The sequence below is a fragment of the Megascapheus bottae genome, chromosome 3 (assembly GCF_031878675.1).
Source record: "Megascapheus bottae isolate mThoBot1 chromosome 3, mThoBot2.hap1, whole genome shotgun sequence".
NCBI classification, from domain to species: domain Eukaryota; kingdom Metazoa; phylum Chordata; class Mammalia; order Rodentia; family Geomyidae; genus Megascapheus; species Megascapheus bottae.
In genome coordinates this window covers 64,878,283-64,899,104 of record NC_143511.1, presented here as the reverse complement: position 1 = coordinate 64,899,104, position 20,822 = coordinate 64,878,283, and the positions used below count along the sequence as shown (strand labels likewise).

Here is a 20,822-nt window from a genome sequence, read left to right as displayed (position 1 = left end):
CACAAAGACTCTAAGAACACCCTACCTTTAAGATCATCTCTCACCGTTATCTTCCCAGGGGGAGAGCCTGCTTTCCAAAGCACCAGTTCTCTAAGCTGAGGCAATCTACTGTTACCATTTTATTGTGTGATGTAAGTAATTGAGCCGTATATTCTAATAATGGGAGGAGTTTGAATCATGGAGTGTCACAAACCTGGGCTCCAGTCTCCCTTTAGATGAGCTAATTATAATAAACACTGTTTAGCTTCTTTAAACCTTGGTACTCTTAGTATAAAACTTGAGGTCAGATAGTTTCAGAAGATGAAATCAGATATGTGCAAAATACCCACTATGGTATCTTGTTTCAGGTAATCACTAGATATCAGGTTTCTCTCTGTAGAAATTATTTTTCCTGATCTCATACAAGAAAATAAATATTCTTGGTTTTTTTTTTTGCCAGTCCTGGGCCTGAGCTCAGGGCCTGAGCACTGTCCTTGGACTTTCTCAAGGCTAGAGCTATACCACTTGAGCCTCAGGACCACTTCCGGCTTTTTTCTATGTAAGTGGTACCGAGGAATCAAACTGGAGTCTTCGTGCATGCTAGGCAAGCACTCTTCCACTAGGCCAAACTTCTGGCCCCCAAAATAAATATTCTTTTTTTAAAATATTTTTTATTGTAATTAATAAAAGGGTTACATGCTATTTGCCAGATAGGAGGTGCATTAATTCACATACATTGATACCCTTTCACATGTCTTGGTACCCATTATACTCCCCCCCACCCCCCTGTCTTGGTTTTCCCCCCTTCCCTATCAAATTTCAAATCAAAATAAATATTCTTAAGAGGAATTATCTGCAACAACATGGGAGGTGAGCATGCAGATAAGCTTTTTCAGAGTATTATGCCTATAAAGGAAAAATATTATTCTCATAATTTGATTGTTCCAAAAATTTGAATGTTTTATTTGGTGAGGGGGCCAAGAAATAAGAATCTAGGGAACATCTTGCTAGTGATATTCATATTATTTACAATATTGAGGCTGCAAAAACCCACCAACTGGCTTCAATATGTCATCCTTGAATTCTGGAAGTTAGAAGCCCGAAGTAAGATTTTACTCAGTTCTGCTCAAGGTGTTGGCAGGCTGTGTAGTTTTTGAAAGTGTCTGCCTGGCTGTTTCCAACTTTTAGAAGGGCCCTCCTTCCTCATGTTATGGCCTCTTTCCAAACTTCCCACAATTCCAACATCTGCCACCATTCTCACATACCTCCTTTTGCCCTGACCTCCTGGCTTATCTCTTAAAAGCACCTTTGGGGTTATAAATCCTCCACCTGGATAATCCAGGATGATCTGCTCCTATCAAGAGTCTTAACATAATCATACCTGACAAGTCCCCTTTGGTCTCTTAAGGTAAGGTATCCACAGCTTTCCAGGGCAGGGCTTGGCAATCTTTTGGTGGGGAGTGGGCAAACTACTTCTCTGACTATGGTATTTGGCTGAGAATGCTGTGGGGAGGACATCTCTCTCTAGATTTTTATCTTCTTTGTGGTGAACTTCACAGGATCAGCATCAACAAAAGCATGAATATGGAAAAACAGCATTCTTTCCTTTAGGATTATTTTTTTGTAGGCAGAGGAAAGCATAAAATGATGCCTAGTTATAGGGTTCCAGGTGGTATTCCAACGTGTGTATATTGAGTTATGTTTAAATCAGGCTATAGCTATCTATCTATCTATCTATCTATCTATCTATCTATCTATCTATCTCTCTATCTATCTATCTCAATGTCTTCAAATATTGGTTATTTTGTTACAGTAAGTATATTTAAACTTCTGTTTTGATATAGCACAGGATTGTTATCTAAAGTTATTGTACTGGGCAATGAACAGAATATGGCACTTGTTTTGAACTAAAATTTAGTCCATATTAATTAGCATTTCACCATCCTTTATTTCCTACCACTCTTTCCTGACACTGGTAGCCCTCAGTTAACTCTCAGATTTCAGTGAGATAACTGTTTTAGATTCCACATAGATTCACTTAGCATCATGATTTCTAGTTCCATCCATGTTGTCAAATATGAAGGAACTTAATTACCTTTTTTTCTGGCTAAATAGTATCCCATGGTAGACAGGTACTAATTTTTTTTGTGTGTGTGTCCATTCATCTGGACAATTAGATTGTTTCTATTTCTTTGCTATTGTGAAGAGTGAGAATGCTGAGGTGGCCTTGACATACTCATTTCTATTTCTTTTTTTTTTTGCCAGTCCTGGGCTTGGGCTCAGGGCCTGAGCACTGTCCTTGGACTTTCTCAAGGCTAGCACTCTACCACTTGAGCCTCAGCACCACTTCTGGCTTTTTGCTATGTATGTGGGGTACCGAGGAATCAAACCTAGGTGTTCGTGCATGCTAGGCAAGCACTCTACCACTAGGCCAAACTCCTATTTCTTTTTGATATGTTCCCCCCCAAATGGTATTGGTGGATCATATAACAGTTCTGTTGTGATTTTTTTCCCCATGAGAAACTGCTCTTCTGTTTTCCATAATGGCTGTGCTAATTTATACTCAGTACACAAAGCTTCCCTGTTTCTCACACCACGACCATGTTACCTTTCAGGTAACAGCCATTCTTAGCTGTCGTTCTGATTTGTTTCCCCTGATGACTCTTCATGTTGAGCTTCCTGGGCTTTTTGTTTGTTTTTTTTTTTTTTTAAAGAAACGTAGACTGAAACAGGCAGAACTTTGTTTGAGATGTGTCTGGGAGCTTTCTTTGGATGTTTTTCCAGGGGCCCATCATTACTTGTTTACCTTGACTGCAGAATGGTAGTTCAAGTATATGGCTTTGACAAGGTTTTATATGGAGTGTGTGGGTAGGGGGGAGGTGACATCTGGGGATTCCCTGCAGGAACCCTAGGATCAATGGGGTGACAGATGTTGTAACCAGATTCTCCCTTGTACCCATTCATGTACTCGCTGGCCATTTAATATGTCTAATAGAATTATTTACAGGAAGCTTTGCTGTAAAGTTTATTCATTCTATCTATTAAATATATGATGTTAAATTTGTTAAGAGGTGTGGAATAGAACACAAGTCCACAAGGAATGAGGAGATAAAAACAACTTCAAAGCAGCAGCAGGAGAAGTTGCCAAGCACAAGAGCCAGCATTAACCCTTTGTAAGTGTCTAGGCTCTGCTTGAGTTTTAATTACATTTCTGTCCAATTTTGTTTCCACCATTCAATGCCTTGAATCTGAAAATTGTGCTGATTTCAGCACCTCAAAGTGAATCTATTGTAATAGAAGGGAAGACAAATTTGGCTGAAATCTTATCCGGTTTCAGTTTGATTGGTATTGATTGCTATAATTTTCCTTTCTGTGGCTTTGCCAGAATGTGCTTTATCACAATGAGAACCAGCTCTTTTAATAACTTCAGCTGGCTTCTACTTACAGGCTCTGACCCCTGAGCGCAAGCATTCATTGATCATGCCTGGCAGGTTTTACCCCTAGATTCTTGAAGTCTGAATGGTTGAAAAATTTTTACATTCTCAGGCAAGATTTTCAAAGACCAAGTCTCCCAGTTTGTCTAGACACACTTTTCCAGGAAACGAGGATAATTTATGAAAGGAAAGGTGACAGCATTTTCTTCTAGCATTTCATCCATTATCAAGGCAGATTTGCTTTTTCTCAGAGGAAGGATTTCTAGGCAAGTTGGATCAGTGCCTGAAATGTCAGCTTGGTGGTCACAATAATTCTGACTGATTGCTATTCCCTTCCTGGCCTATGTGCCCTGGCTGAGCGTTACTTCTCTCTGCATCCTCTAGATGGAGTCAGCGTTTCCCTGTGGGTTAATGATGTCTACTTCCCTAACATTTTCTTCTGATGCATTTGATCTAGTCTGAGAAAGACACCTTCATTTGGGGAGCACAACTTTCTGACCCAGGCCATCCTAAAGGGCAGTAGTGACTGTATACGTGGCATTAGATCAGGGTGACTGTATACGTAGCATAAGATCACAGGGAGCTTTGGTAAAGAAGTGAAAGCATCCTTCTGCTATCTAACCCTGAACACCTTGTGTCTAGTTCTATAAGCCCAGAAACTTCAAATCTGCTTCTGTCCTTAGAGTCTTGATGACATACCATTCATGGTGTATTGTGTAGTAATGTATGATTTAAAGGACATTAAAAAAATCTGTGTATTTCACTGTCATGTCTAAAGTTCTGTAAGAGGAGGATCCCATGTTGTGGAATTTTAACGCATTTATCATTCTTCTGTTCCCCGCCCCACTGGTGCTCTTTGTATTATGCTCTGGTTCCATCAATAGCCCTTCCTTGCTTCAATGGAGCTGATTACAGTACATTTCAGAAAGGATTTTTGAATTTACAGCAGACATGAGGCTTAGATTGAAACACTTTACCAGAGCTGTGTATTTGAGACATTCAATGTTCCTATTGTTTGTTTGTTCTGAAATCTGAAAGACTTAATTTGAGGGATCAAGACTCATGGCATGAAGGATGAGAAAACAGTTTCTAAAATCAGCCACGCAGCTGATGGCTCCTGCCTGTAACTCCAGCTACTCAGGAGATTGAGATCTGAGGATCAAGAATCACAGCCAGCTTAGGCAGGAGAGTCCATGACACTCTTCTATCCAGTTAATTAGCTAAGGTAAAGTGCTTAGGTCTAATACAGAACAGGAAGGATGTAAGTGAGGATGCCACAGGAGGACAACGTGGCCAGGTCTGGCTGATGGAGAGGAGAAAGGCCTTTCTATGCTTCTTGCCTTGGGCTGTCTTCAGGCCTCAGGGGCTGGCTAGTCAAAATCTTCAGAATGACACTTTAGATATGCAGAAGGAAGTGTGTTATATGTCTTTCAGAACACAGCTCAAGAGCCCTGCAAAACTTTTAGATAACTTACATTCAACTTGGCCTCAGAGCAACAAGGTGAGAGCAATGGGTATGGGGAAGGGGTGTCAAATGGGGAAATACAAAGCCTGAAATTAGGACAAAGAGATTGGCATCTACCAGTGATGGTCATAATTCCTGTCCTGGTGACATGGTTCATTTGAAGAAACTGTAGTATGTCCTTCCTTTGTGGTTGAAAAGAGCTGACACTTGCTGGGCAAGCCAAAGCATGAAGAGCGAGCAGATAAAAGTGTTGAAGTCTCCCATTTCATTCCCATGCTTTCCCTTGGCCTTGTCTGGTTGCAGATACCACTCTGTTGGGCAAGTTAGGATCTTTCATCACTAGTATGTTAGGACACAAAATGAAATGCTTAGACCCAGTTCTTACGCACGGCTCCAGTGCTTTCTTCCAAGAGTGGAAGTGCCAAAAATCTGGAAATGTGCATGCTGAGGGTCTTGGAAGCCACTGAATATTGTTTCACTGGTAACTGATGAATAGGGCTTATACCCAGACTCCTTCAGAACCAAGCAAGACACAAAACCAGACTCCTGGGTGCTGAGAGGACTAATGCTCTCCACACAGAAGCACTTCAACAGAAATAGAAGAGGCAATCCAAAATTTCATATGGAATAATAAAAGACCCCGTATAGCAAAAACACTTCTTAGCAGAAAGAACAGCGCAGGAGGAATTTCAATTCCAAACTTTAGACTCTATTACAGAGCTATAATTCTCAAAACAGCTTGGTACTGGCACAGGAACAGGCCTGAAGACCAATGGAATAGAACTGAGGACCCAGATATTAAACCACAGACCTATGGCCACCTAATCTTTGACAAGGGAGCCAAAAAAATAGAATGGAAGAAAGACAGCCTTTTCAACAAGTTGTGCTGGCAGAACTGGTTAAGCACCTGCAGAAAACTCAAGTTGGATCCTTCTTTGTCACCTTGCACATCCTGGATTCTTGAATCCCACTCATAGTAGGGAAATACCAGGCTTCCCTATTGGGAAGCACCAAATACCTTAGTCTCAACTTGTGGGGTTTAAAAACTAGAATTCCAACACCCCACCCATACTCCTCTAATATCCATCCTGAATCCTGAATCCTGAATCTTTCTTCCTGATCTATGTACCTGAGCTTCAACTCTGGTTCCTATTGTTAAATTCTAGAAATGTCTCCATCTGCTTATGTCTGTTTATCTTGCTTTTCTCCTGATATTTTTCTTTTACAGTCTGGACTTATGGTTCAGAAACTAAGTTAGATGCCTGGACTCTGTGACTTGTTTTTAGATGACCCGAGGGAGTTGAACTTCAGTGAATACAGTTTCCTGGATCCTTGATTCCCTGGGATCATTTATCTCAATTATTCTTTCACTCACATCATGGTTGACTACAGACAATGCTCATAATATGGGAGCTTTCCTCTCCATTTAGAATATAGTGATTCCTTATTTCATTTCCCTAATTATATTTGTCTATAAAATATGATCAAACAGGGTCTATGATTTAGTTATTTTCCTTAATATGTATAAATATATCCTTAATATCTATATCAATTCTCTACAAGAATACAAACTCAAAGAGTGAAAATTCCACTCCATTTGATTAATTAAGTTTTTCCAATTTATTCAGTACATGTTATTAATGCTCAACTATTGGTTGAAAATTGAATAAACATGACTAGTCCTTTGCCCATATTTTAATCATAAATGCTAAATGAAAGCCCAAATACACTGGTTAAGCCGAACAAAGACTGTTTTCTTTTCAGATGAAATACATTTAAATGATTTTGAAAATTGAGAAGAATTAATTCTCAAAAGGGCTGACATTCAACTTGTCTCTGGCTATCAATTCTTACAACTATAAAACACCATGACCTTTGAAGCTGCATTTGAAATATTCATGCTTCATTTAGATCACATTTAATTTATGCCAATTAATTAGGGTTACATTAATTAATGGTTTACTATGGTATTTGATATTCTGTCCAGTGCCATTTAATCCTTAGACTTGACCTAAATGGCAATGAATTACCTAGTATTTAATTAAATTTTTACTGGAAATAGCATTAGAAGTAATAATGGGATACTTAAATGATACTCAATGAAATGACTATAATAAGGGATTCTTGGAAGATTGTGAAGTAGTGACAGGGAAAAAACAGAGCTTCCTCTGATCAATTAAAGAAACAGGGTTTTAGCAGGGAAACCCAGCTCAAGAGAGGAAACCAGGAAAATTATAAATAGAATTTAGTGTGAATCACAAAGTATCAAATCTTAATGTTCTGAAAGATGAGAAAAAGCAAGCAAAAATCCTAACCACTTTGTAGATCCATGGCTTGGGCCTGTGTGCTGCAGAGCCAGTTCTCTAGTTCTGTGTGCGCGCTCTTTCTCTCTGTCTCTTTCTGTCTCTCTGTCTCTGTCTCTGTCTCTGTCTCTCTCTCTCTCTCCACTCATCCTTCTGGAATAGTATTTCTTCCCTCTCCTTCCCTCTCTTAGAATCCTACTCTTTGGTATTACATGTAAGTCCTCACATCACTGCTCCCCATCACAACTAATCTCTATACCAACAGATTCACTACCTACCTTATGCCGTACTTCTTGCCTCACCCCCGCCTACCCCAAAGAGCTGAACTCTTACCCTAACCTGACCACAAGTTGAGACTGGAGGTATAAAGAAAATGGACAGTACATTCTAGTTTGTAAGATTTCAATCTATCTAAATTGGGATAGGGTACTAGAGTTGACATACACCCCACATCAGAAAAGAAACATGCCTTAAAACACCATCCAACACCTGGTCAACAGAGAACAGTCCATCAAGAAGACTTTGGGCACTGGAAAGTCAATTACAAAAAGGTTTCAAATGGGTAAAGCCTGTCACAGAAAGATGAAACACATGAGAAATTAAGGAGATAGAACAAAAACATAAACAACGATGGAACCATATGCAACTATGGAACAAAATGATAGTGAACTAGAAGAAAACTCACAAACTGGGCTCAAAGAGCTGCTGCTGAAAACATCTGAATAAAAAGACACAAGCTCTACAATGACTTTTATGAAGGTGATGAGGTTAATCAAAGAGTAATAGAAGGAAGCATGGGGAACACAATAAGCTAAATGAATTCCAAGAAAATGCAAAGGAGTTCCAGTGAAAGTATAGCTATTGGCCTAGAAGAAATCAAAGAAGGTACATATAAACCAATTATTGAAGTGAAGAAGTCAATACAAGACTTGAAAAGAGATAAAAATCTTGAAAAAAATGATCAAACCAAAGGTAGATGGATAAGGTAGAAAATGACATGGAAGACAGAGCCCCTGGGCTTGGAGGTAGCATAAATATAATAAATAGAGAGGAAATAAACACAACACCCTTCTCCCGCCTCCAAGAAGCAGTAAAAGTCTACAAGAACTTTATGACTCAAGTAAAAGATCCAATTTGCAGCTGATAGGTATTGAGGAAGGAGAAGATAGTTAAAGTTATAAAAAAATATATTTAATAGAATAATAGCAGAAAACTTTCCAAATCTTGTAAGAGAGAAGCCCATCCAGGTATAGTAGACCAGAATACCACAGAACTTTTCATCAATACATCATGACAAAAATATTATAAAGAGGTGATACTTAAGGCTGTAAGAGACAAAAGACAAGTTAGTTATTAGGGAATAACAGCAGATTTCTCAGCAGAAACCTTTAAACCAAAGTGGGTTTGGTGTGATGTATTTCAAACACTGAAAGCAAACAACTTTCAAATGAGAGTACTATATCCAGCCAAGATTTCATTCATAACTGAAAGGCAAATGAAAACATTCCATGACAAACAAAAATAAAACAACCAAGCCAGCATTATAGAAAATACTAAAATACATCCTGTATACAGAGGATCCACATAAACATGAAAGAGGAAGAAGAAACAAACCCTAACGTATGAGCAGATAAACATGAGAAATCAAAGAAACAACACAACAAATTCCAGAATAATATGATAGGATCTACCACATATTTCTCAATTCTAACACTCAATATTAATGGTCTAAGTTGTCTAACCAAAAGTCATAGATTAGCTAGTTGGATCAAAAGGTAAGACTCAACTATCTGCTGTCCACAAGAGATACATCTAACGAACAAAACCAAATATCTGCTCAAGCTGAAATAGTTTTTCAAGTAAATGGTCTTCATAAGTAAGCTGGGGTAGTGGTACTAATCGCTCATAAAGAAGATTTCAAATTAAAATGACTTAGAAGAGATGAAGAAGGATATATCATAGTAATAAAGGAAACTCCATTAGAACCACATAACTATTCTTAATGTTCTTAGCAATTCTTTGCATCTATGAACTTAACATTGTCAACCAAGCATTAGTACTTCAGAATGGACATAGATCCAAACACAAGCATTATTGGAGACTTCAACATATCATTGTCACCAATGGATAGATTATCCAGTCACACACTCAGTAAAGAAACCTTAGAGTGAATTGACTGTACAGCCAACTGGACCTAAAATATCTACAGAATATTTTACTCTGCAGCTGTATATTATACTTTCTTCTTGACAGCCCATGAAATATTTTCTAAAATAGGCCATAGGTCTAAAAGCACAGGTCATAAAGCAAGTCTTAAAAATTTTAGAGAGTTGTAATTACCCTTGTATCCTATCAGATCATAATAAAATTAGAGTTTAATGGCAAAATACACCACAGGAAATATTCAAATTCATGGAGACTGTAACAACACACTGCTCAATGATCAGGGGTCATTGAAGAGATAGGAAGGGAAATCCCCAAGTTTTCATCCAGTATATACAAACACATGATATACCAGAACCTGGGAGACATAGCTAAGGTAGTACTCCAAGTTAAGTTTACAGCTATGGGCATCTACAACAGCAAATTAGGGAAATCTCAAATTAATACTCTAATGATATGCCTCAAGCTCCTAGAAAAAACAAAAACAAGGAAAATATAAAACCAGCAGACAAAAAGAAACAATAAGGATTAGTCAGAAATAAATGAATTAGAAACTGAAAGAATTATACAAAGAATCCACAAAACAAAAGTCTGGTTCTTTGAAAAATAAAGACAAAATTGAAAAGCCTTTAGCAAACCTGATCAAAGAAAAAGAAAAGCCACACAAATAAATAATATCAGAGAGAAAAAAAGGACATTACAAGAGATATGAGTAAAATTCAGAATATTATCAGGGAATACTTAGCAAAACTTTGTGCCAAACCAACGGATAATATGGCAGAAGTGAATGCATTTCTAGATAACAGCAATGTATCAAAATGAGCTAAGACAATATAAAACCATTTAAACAGATCCATTAGAAGTAATGAAAAACTGACAGTGAAGCAAAACAAAAACCAGGAGACTGGCATTGGAAAGATGTGTATATGGGGCAGGCAAACAGAGGGGGTTAGACAAATGAAGAAAAGAAGGGGGAAATTTATTTATAATATTTAATGTATACTCAGTGAAACTAGGAAAATTAAGAGGAGGGGTTAGATTGGGAGGGTGAGGGAAAAAGAGAAAAGCAGTGATTATAAATCAAGATACAGTGTATTCAAACACTGTTTTGTTGAATGGTAACCCTTTCATACAACTACTTAAAGATAATAAAAATATAATTTTAAAAAAGACCATAATAGTTAATTTCTGTAGGACAGGCTATTTTAACTATTAATAGACATTCGAATCTTGGCATGTCTGGATTAGCGGTTTTTTCATTGACTCCAAAGAAAGCAGCTAATTTGGCATGCAAACTGCACCTATGATTTCTATTTCTTCCTTTTCAATAGTAAATCTAAATATTATCTTTAATAATTGATATATACAAGTATAGTTTACTGATTTGAATGAATAGAATTTGTGTTTGTGTGTGTGTGTGTGTGCCAGTACTGTGTGCTGTCTTCAGCTTTCTTGCTTAAGACTGGCACTCCACCTTTGAACTCTGGGCCTAGGCACTGTCCCTCAGCTCTTCAGCTCAAAGCTACTGCTCTATCCCTGGAGCCACAGCATCACTTCCGGTGTTCTAGTGGTTAACTGGAGATAAAAGTCTCATGGGTTTTAGTGCCTGGGCTGGCTTTAAACCTTGATCCTCAGATCTCATCCTCCTGAGTAGCTAGGAATACAGGTGAGCCACCACACCCAGCTTACAACTCCACTTTTCACTTTTTGGTGGTTAATTGGATAAGAATCTCAAGGACTTTCCAGCCTGTGTTGTCTTTGAACCATAATACATCCATCTTCATATCTCAACCTCCTGTGTTGCTAGGATTACAGCTACAAGATACCAGTGCTCAATTGAATGAATAGAATTGAACAGAATCTAATCTACTTTTATATATTTGTGGGAAAATGTGACTTCTTTATATCTTTGCTGCTAAAAATGTTATGCCATAGGCTTATCTTCCTGGAGAATGTAAATCTGTGGATTGCTGTTCCCAAATGGTGGAATGCAGCTTTATGGAAGGGAAAAGAATGGAGAGGGGGAAATCAGGAAAAGGAAAGGTCTAAAAACTTGCTAATTTGCTTACCTTTGTTTTTAGAGAATGTGGTAAAATTTGCAGTTCTATCTTTTCTCCCTTCCCCTATACCCTATAAATATGACCTCAGAAAACACACAGTGGTTTAGAAAGGGGTAGATGAGTTTAGCTAAGAAGGATTATATTTAACACCTAAAAGACCAGTCAAACATTCCCTAATGAGAAAAGAAGCTTGGAGAACATTTTATTGTTCGACTTCTGGATCATAAGAATTCAACCTATTTCATCAAGGTCAATAAACATTAGCATTTTTCTGGAGGAGGAGATGGTTTAATTTAAATGTTTTACCTTCTCATTTTCTCATTTACAGTTTGATTTGGGTCTTTGACATAGATCAGGACTATCCAATAAAGATTAGAGAAAACAAGAGTCAGAGAGCTAGAGGGCATTTTCACCTCTCCTTTCTACTTTGAAGGCCCTCTAGTTGATCAATAATCTTTGTTTTGTCACATATATCTTAAATAATCTTTAGCTCCTCTTCTACTTAGAAAATTACACCTATTCATGATTAAACAAATGGAAATTATGAGACAAAAATGAAAGAAAAAGAAAATCACTCACATATTAGTCAACAACTAAAGTGAAGGTCAGTCAACTTCCAGTGTTAACTAAAAACTGAAACTTGAGTCCACACACACACACAAGAAATAAAATGTTACTATGTAGTCAACTCACACTCCCTCAAGCTTCCAGAGTGCTATGCACCACTACACACTGGCTGTAACATTTTTTTTGTTTATAAACATAGACAAGTCCCAGCTTTTTCACACAGTATGCCATAAATAATCTCCATTCAATAAATATTCCTAATATTTTTTCAGACTACAACTTATGTTGGTAGCATTATATAAAAGTGCTTCCATTAGATACTTATAACTTGCTTCCATTAGATACTTATAACTTTTATTATGACAAAATAGTTTTAGTCTATAAAATTACTTTTAATTCTGTTACCTTATGATATATTACTTGACGTGTATTCCAAGAGTAAAAGAAAATTGTTTCTATTGTCATCAATTAGTTGTATGGGTGGTGTCTTTTTTTTTAACAACTCCATTTACATAAGGAAGGTTTCTTGATCATACCCCTCTATCATTCTCCTTTCTCACTCTTCCTCCTTCCCAAATCAGTCTCATCAAATTTCCTTGTATAATTTAAGGCACGTATGTTTCACTTTTTTCTCTTAAAGCAGGAAGGAATATTTCTAAGAATACTAAAATAGGCTGCCAACTTGTACTTCAGAAAGGGCATATGAATTTACTCTTAGAAGAATACCATTTCCCCCCCATTGTTGGCTACATAAAACAGTATTTTCTTAACAAAATGTATTGCAATGTAAATCTGATTGGTTGGGAAATAATATTTATAATGGATTCTAGAATAATTATATAAATTGCAAGAGAAAAGTTGTGTCATTTCAGCTTAATTAGAATAGTTATCTGAAATAGCTGTGGCTTTCCAAAGGTAATTGCATGCATTTTGGTGGCTACTGGGCTAGAAAAAAGACAATTAAACTCTTGGCAATAATGTTCCTAATATGTCTTGATTATTACCTTATTTTACTTGAATTTTTGTCAAAGAAAACATTTAAAAGATGTTGATTCCAAGAAACACATTTTCTTCATTTTCTGAATAATGTCCTTTTTATTATAGATACTGAGAAATATTGTTATCTTTCTCAAGTCAGATTCCTTGCCACTTCTCTACCTCCAGTACTACAACATATTACAATATACTTCTCAGACTTTCTTTGATAAGCTGTCTTCTTTGTGTATACTTCAACATCATAGAGCTAAGCTTAAGACTGCTAATAAAGGTCATTTAAAATGAGGCAAATGGATATTGAAGAATCAAAAAGTCTGTAATTAGGGTTAGTCATATATATGTATATATATGAATAAATAGATATGATTTAACTATTTATGGTTGCTATGTATTCAACTCAAACCAAAACAAAACAAAAACTAGTTCCACCATTTCTCACACTGAAAATCTATATGCCACGTTCTGTCCAGCAAACCGTTGATGTGAGGATCAAGATACAATCTCTGCTTTCCTAGAATCACAAATCATTAGGAGTAGCATTAATAGAGTAATTGCCTGTAAAAGATGTAGTGTGGCCTCAGAAGACAAGGTTAGCTAGTAGTTGTGTGGATGGGGCAGACAGGTAATGTTTAATCAACATGCTGAACAATGAGTAGGAGAAGTAGGATTTGGATAGCTTTTCTGGTGAGGGAATAACAAGGGAATGTTTTAAGCATGCACAGCACAGGAACAGGGTCTGAATCAAAGCATCTCCTAATCCTTTGAGGGTCCTCTTGAATCTCAAGTTCATGAAGGGCTCTGCAGGTTATATTAAGAACACTAGAAATCTTTACTTCAAGGGTCAGACTTGGCATTAGAATGGGGCTAAATTTCTATCCTTCTTAGAAAAGTCATGGAGGCTTTTGTTTTTTAAAAGTGATCATTTCATAGATTTATTTCATCCACTGTTTTCACCATGCTTAGTAAGTTTTACCGATACAAGAACACTTAGTTTAGCAGATTCTTGTGACTCACCTATGAATCTAATGATCCTTCGTAATAATGGGTTCAGGTAACAGCATTCTCCAGTTAGAATTGTTTTCTCCTCAGCAATCAGGGATTCCCTTGTTGACTTTATGAAATACATGGATAGCTCGCCAATAAAAATCTAGGGAAGGAATGTTTAAGGAATGTCAAGCTGGAGAATTACTGAATTAAGAAGTTATATATTTATGCATATAATTTCAAGCAAAACTTTTGAGAATTCACAGTTCTTTGAAAAGGTATATTGGAGGTAAGAGGAGTTAAGATACTAATCTGTGTTGATTCTTCAGAAAAAAATAGAGAAAGCAAAATTAATCATTGCAGACAGAGTTCAGGGCATGACATTAAATTCAGCATCACACAAAACATAAATTGAAATAAATTGTAACTGAATATATGATAAAGCTTATGATAGGACTGATTTTTTGAAACAATGTCTGTACAATTCAGACAGCCAATGCACCTGAGAAGACTGCATATAAACATTGTGTCACAATAAATTTTTATTATGTGGAAAATATCATTGTTTGCATTATAAATCCTCATTTCATTCTGTTTACTATGGCACCTTTCTTCTACTCTCAAATGGTTGATTGTCCATGGCACTTACTTGACACTTATCTCTTGTTTCCTTGAACTCATCAACATACTGGTTAAATTATCATGTCCCTTTGTGAATCGTAAGTTCCTTGATAGGACAGTCTGGATCTCATCTTAAAATTTTAAATTATTGATATTGTGACTAGCAATACATTGGCCTGAGATAAGTTTTAACAAGCCCTGACACTACTACAACTAAAGACAGAGGCCCATCATAGAGAATAAAAAGTTGCTTACAGCATCTACTGAAACCTTAGTACTAGGTATTTTAGAATAACACCATGCTCATCCTCGTATAGAGATGCATCATGACCTGTGCTTTACTGGAGAGGTAAATGTCCTCAAAAGCACACAGGTGGGATATGTAAAGCTGAGAGTGAGTTCCAAACTTCCCATAACATTATATGCTGTTTTATTAATCTTCATAATCTTAATGTAAACTTTTTTGTTTAGAGAATACTTTATTAATTTCTGTAATCAAACTCACATAGATAAGACCTTACATATTTAATAGTGTGTTTACCACTGTACAAATGAAAAAAATAAGTTTAATGTTTTTAGACCAATATAACTATTAATTTCTCTACGATGCCAACTCAATACAGTAAACTGGGATACTTGTTCCAAAGTTGACAGCACAGCTAAAGTTTCCAAAAATTCAAATTTTATATATGTATATATATTTACATTTATACAAAAAGATCAATAATAGCAGTATGTTATACATTGATAGCAGCAACAACTTTTCCAGGTTCTGTAGTCGTCTGAACAAAATTAGACATCCAGCACACTCCATTAATACAAAGAAAAAGATAAAAAAACAAAACCCCAGAAAAATGCGAAGGTCTGTTACTGTTGTGGTACCTGGCACCATTTTTTTTTATTAGTTTCTCAATCATCATCTGGAAAGAAAACATCCTTGAGTAACATCATTAAAAACAGCTCTGATAAAGCACAGTCACTACTACGTATCATAAAGCAGGTATAAGGTATTTTATATTGACAGAGGGATGATACAGTAGTATCCTACATCTATATTACTAGAGGCATCATTGAGACATAACCATTTTTTGAAGACCATGTTTTCCTTTGTTATACACAGGCCTGTGATTTTAAGAAATAAATGATCCACGTTATAAGAATTCCCATGATTCTTGGTCTCTCCTAGCAGAGGTTTACAGTAGAGCAAAACCTAGATACTTAAGGCCATATAGTATGACGCTAAATGAAAGGACCTCCAGGATATAGAAACAAAAGCCATATAATGATATACTATTACTTCTTATCTTTTTCACTGTCCCTAGGTTATCTCATATTGTTACAGTATTTTACCTTGTTATCTGATATATTGTATATATGTTTATTCGGTTATTTGAAATCGGATAAGGAAGGGGGGAAAACAAGTTGAAGGGTGGGGGTCTGGGGAAGGAAATGGGGACCAAAACATGAGAAAGGGTATCAATGTTTGTGAAGTAATGCGCCTTTTATCTGGTGAATCTAATGTAATTCTTCCATTAATTACAATAAAATATATGTAAATAAAACGCAAATCGAAAAAAAAAGAATGCCCATGGTTTGCATTCTCCTTGTTATCATGGACCATCTGTTTGCATGGATGGAGATGATAATACTTTGAAAAACATATGTGTAGTCATTTATGTGTTCTTTTTTTTCCTTTCCTTTATGTCAGGAAGTTGGTCACATGCAGACAGATGGTACCTGAGGCAGCTCTGGAGTGTGGCCAATGGATGTGTTTCCACCGCACCTGTATCTCATACTATACTAGGAGTATATGAGTCTTTGAGCAGTTAAAGGATACTGCACGTAACCTATTTATCTCCCGGTGTCCTTGATATTAAATGCACACCAAGCAGTTTCATTGAGTCACTATTGTGCTCAAGTAGAATGGTAGAGAAAAAGGACTGAAGACAGTTTTTCCCAGGCTTCAAAACTGGTTTTGCTGCTTCTGAAGTTATTTTCTCATTATTTAACAACTTTAGGCCTTGTTATTTTAAAGATGAAATAAGGATAGCAGTAATTCTAAGTTTAATCATACACACACACACATATATAGCCACACAAATATGTACTGTATAATGTATATGTACATATATGTGAACTATGTAGAACAGTTACAGCAAATATGTACTATAGAAGGAGATGAAGTTGTTATTAAATCAATAACAATAGTGCCAACATGGTCATTATCATCATTATTACTACTGCTATGGTATTATTAAAAACATACTTCGCTGGTGGCTCATACTTGTCATTTTAGCTACGATTTGAGGATATCAGTTTAAAATGAGCCAGAGCAGGTAAGTCAATATGACACTTAATCTCCACTTAAAAGCACACACACACACACACACACACACACACACACACACCCCAAAACACAGGAACTGGAGTGGTAGCTCAAAGTGATAGAGGACTAGCCTTGAGCAAAAAAAAGCAAGCAAGCAAACAAACAAAAAAACCCCTCAGGGACAGTACCTAGTCCCTGGGTTCAAATGCCAGTACTAATAACACACATACACACACATTTTGCCAGGTTACTGGAGAAGCAGATTCTAAGATAAGTAAAAGACTTCATCTACTTGAAAACAATTTACAGGAGCATATACAAATAAAGAACTTGTAAAATCAGAGTGGTTGTGGTGGTTCAGCCTGTAATTCTAGCTGCTCGGGAGGCAGAGAGCAGAAAGATCATGATTCATAGCTTCCAGCAAAATGTTGATGAGGTCCAATCTTTACAGAAAAAGCTGGGTATAGTGGCATATGTCTGTCAATCCAGCTAAGGCAAGCAGTATAAATAGGACTGCTGTACAGGCAGCCTTCGACTAAATGTTACACAGTATCTCAAAAATAACCAGAGCAAAAGGCAGGTTGGAGGAATGGCTGAGAGAGCTAGAAATGCTTTACCCCTTAATATTCCTTGCAATTAACAGTGAATTGATGTTTTTCCATGAAGAAATATTTGGATAGCTTTAAGTAGCCCATTTCTTTGTAAAGCATATTTCTGCCAAAGTAAGTGCCAAGGGGCTTTGATCATCCCTAATGCTCATGCATTACTGAATTATGGAATGATTCTTCTTAATGAACAGATGGAGTTATTTAGATATATGCATGCTCACACAAATGAAAGAGTATTCCCCTTGAGGGAACTTTCCCTAGTCCTACAGATTGATGATCTATTTTTATTTATGTTAATTTCTTACTTTGTGTTTCTATTTTTATCTGCTATACCTCAGAGGCTGTCCTAACATAAAGTCCATAGTAGTTACTTAATGTTGAATGAATGAAGCTTATCAGATTAATGCAGACCTCATAGGATATATGTTTAGTGAACCAGACTAAAAAGAAGAAAATTTTCTATTATTTATCTTTTTTAGACCCAGTGGAAATATCATTACTTTTGGTGATGCCTTTCCCAGATCTCCTCAGGCAAAAGGAGACCCCCAACTTACTGTAGCTTTCATAGCACATTGCATGGCTCTCTGTCCTGACTTCCACCCAAATAATTGTAGGTATTGCTGATATATATATATATATATATGTATACATATATATATATATCACTCTTTTTTTTCCAGTCCTGGGCTTAAGCTCAGGGCCTGAGCACTGTCCTTGGATTTTCTCAAGGCTAGAGCTCTACCCTTGAGCCTCAGCACCATTTTCAGCTTTTTTTCTATGTATGTGGTACCGAGGAATCGAACCCGGGTCTTCGTGCATGCTAGGCAAGCACATTACCACTAGGCCAAACTCCCGGCCCCTATATATATCACTCTTGATTTGACTGTGATAGCCTTGAAGAATCATTTCTACTTACATTTTCTGTAGATTGCCTAGAACAGAACCTGACATGTGGTAGACTTAATTAATATTTATTGAATGAATAAAAGCTCGATTTAAAGGTCTTACTAATAAAGAGAACCTGAAAATGAACAGATGATATTCTCTACAATATTCAGATTATTCTCTGGCCCCAAGTCCTGAGACAGAGCTATTCGGATCATTGTGAGCTACTCAGAGCCTCTTGGATTCTCATGGGATGACTGTGATAGGCTCCTAAGGCTGTGGGACAATCAACCATGTGACTAGAGAATTATCACTTCCATCCACACTCCACATTTGAGGAAGGGAGAGCGACTGAAAGTTGAGCTCATCACCCATAGTGAGTTATACCTATGGGATGAAGTCTCCATGAAATCCCCAAAAGACTGAGTTCTAAGAGCTTTTGGACTGTTGAATATATGGAGGAGGTTCCTGGATAATGACATGGTAGAGAAGGCATGGAAGCTCCATGGTCATTTCCTTATGCTGTGACCTACACATCTTTTTATCTGACCATTGTCTGTCTATTAGTCGAGTGATACCTTGAGTTTTGCAGGCCTAGGAATGGATTGGACTTGAGAAGGGAACCATGGGGTTCAGAATTATAATTCCCAGAATTATAGGTCAAGTGAGTGGTTTTAGATTTTGTATGACTGTGAGACTGTGCCCTCAACTCATGTAATCTGAAGCTAACTCCAGGTGGATTGGTTCAGAATTGAGTTAAAACACAGGCTGAGTACTTGGCATGTGCTAGATAGAGTTGCTTGTTGTGTGTGGAACAAATCCTACATGTCTTACCTTAAGTGATTTTGTAAGACAGTAGAAAAAAGTCCATTTTTTACTTTAGAACTATCTGGAAATTACACACATTTAAAAAGTAAACTGGCCAGGCACCAGTAGTAGCTCATGCCTGTAATCCTAGCTACTTGAGGCTCAGATAAGAAGATTGTGGCTTGAAGCCAGCCTGAGCAGAAAAGTCCCCATGATAATCTTATCTATAATTAATCACTCAAAAACCAGAAATGGACCTGTGGCTGAAAGTGGCAGAATGCCCTTAAGTAAAGGAGCTCAGGGACAGCAACTAGGCCCAGAATTCAAGCCCCATGACCAGAAAAAAAAGTAAGCTAGGGAGAGGAGAGACAAGATGCAGACTGACCAATAAATGAGAACTGACAATAAGAAAAGAAATCATTGCATGCCTTAGTCATTTTGGAAACCCCAAACATGCATACTCTCTATTAAAGTGACCATTCTAGGAATGTCACTAGAAATAAGTAACACAAAATTGTGTAGGTAGGTAGGTAGATAGGTAGAAAGGAAGGAAGTTAATAAGGGAAAAAGGAAGGAAAGGGAAAACATGAAAGAAGGAAGAAAAAAGGAAGGAAGAGTGAAGAAGGAAATGAGGGGAAGAAGGACAAGCAAGGGGGTTATGTCATTTTATAATCAAATTGCACTGAGCTATTCCTGGTTTTTAGGAAACCTACTACGGACACAAAGGTGGCTGATAAAACAATCCAGCTCTCGTGGCTACAGAGTGAGCTTCAAGAACAACAATTTTCCATTAGGAAAATAGGATACTGTTTTTACATTCATTGGGTCCTACAGTGTAGTTCTGCCTGGACAATGAAAGATGGTGAAGGTAAAGTGTCTTTCTTCTTTCTGTCAAGGCAACCCATATTGGATACCATTTTGCCCATGATGGCAGATTTGTGACTCTGGTTTTGGCAATGATAGGGTTTCTCCATCTGTACCTCTGCCATTCCACTCTGTCTCAATCTATCACTCTACTCAGAGAGCAGCTGGGGCATGTGGGATCCTCCATGTGCTCATTCCTGGCTGCTTTGCCTGCCTATTTGGGCCTTTCTGATTGTTGGCTAGCAAACATTCTATTAATCATGGCAAATCAGGGAGTCCTCCAGTGACAAATGGTCAAGGCCAAGCTAGCTTTGGCAATGAATGAACCACAAATAAATTCCTTTGGTGAATTTTGGTTTCCCTACTATGCCAGCTAAAGTGTGAGTAACATATAACCTTTAGATAATAGTAAATATACTCAAAGTAATTGAGAGCATCTGTTGTATCTTGATAGTTATATTTCACATATGGAAACCCAAATGGCAAATGTATAAACAACTCTGAAGCATAGTACATCATTTCTCTGTGTTGTCTTTAAAATCTACCATTTTATTTATTTATTTATTATTGATAGCACTACAGTTTGAATTTCGAGCATCACATTTGAAAGTTGAGTACCATAAAATTGTGCCATGCCCCTAACCAGTCTGTCTATCTATATATCTATTTCTATCATTTATCATTGCGTGTATATATGTGTGTATGTGTGTGTGTGTGTGTGTGTGTGTGTGTGTGTGTGTGTGTGTGTGCGCGCACATGC

At 37.1% G+C, this 20,822-nt stretch overlaps 1 protein-coding gene across 1 annotated transcript in view; it reads right to left on the bottom strand.

The window, feature by feature from the left end:
* Positions 1-20,822, bottom strand: part of Plppr1 (phospholipid phosphatase related 1) — a 228,986-nt gene that overhangs the window by 12,583 nt on the left and 195,581 nt on the right. Inside the window, exon 4 of the mRNA XM_090329153.1 lies at positions 13,982-14,114. Within this exon, the coding sequence (XP_090185279.1) occupies positions 13,982-14,114 (133 nt within the window). The remainder of the gene's footprint in view (positions 1-13,981; positions 14,115-20,822) is intronic.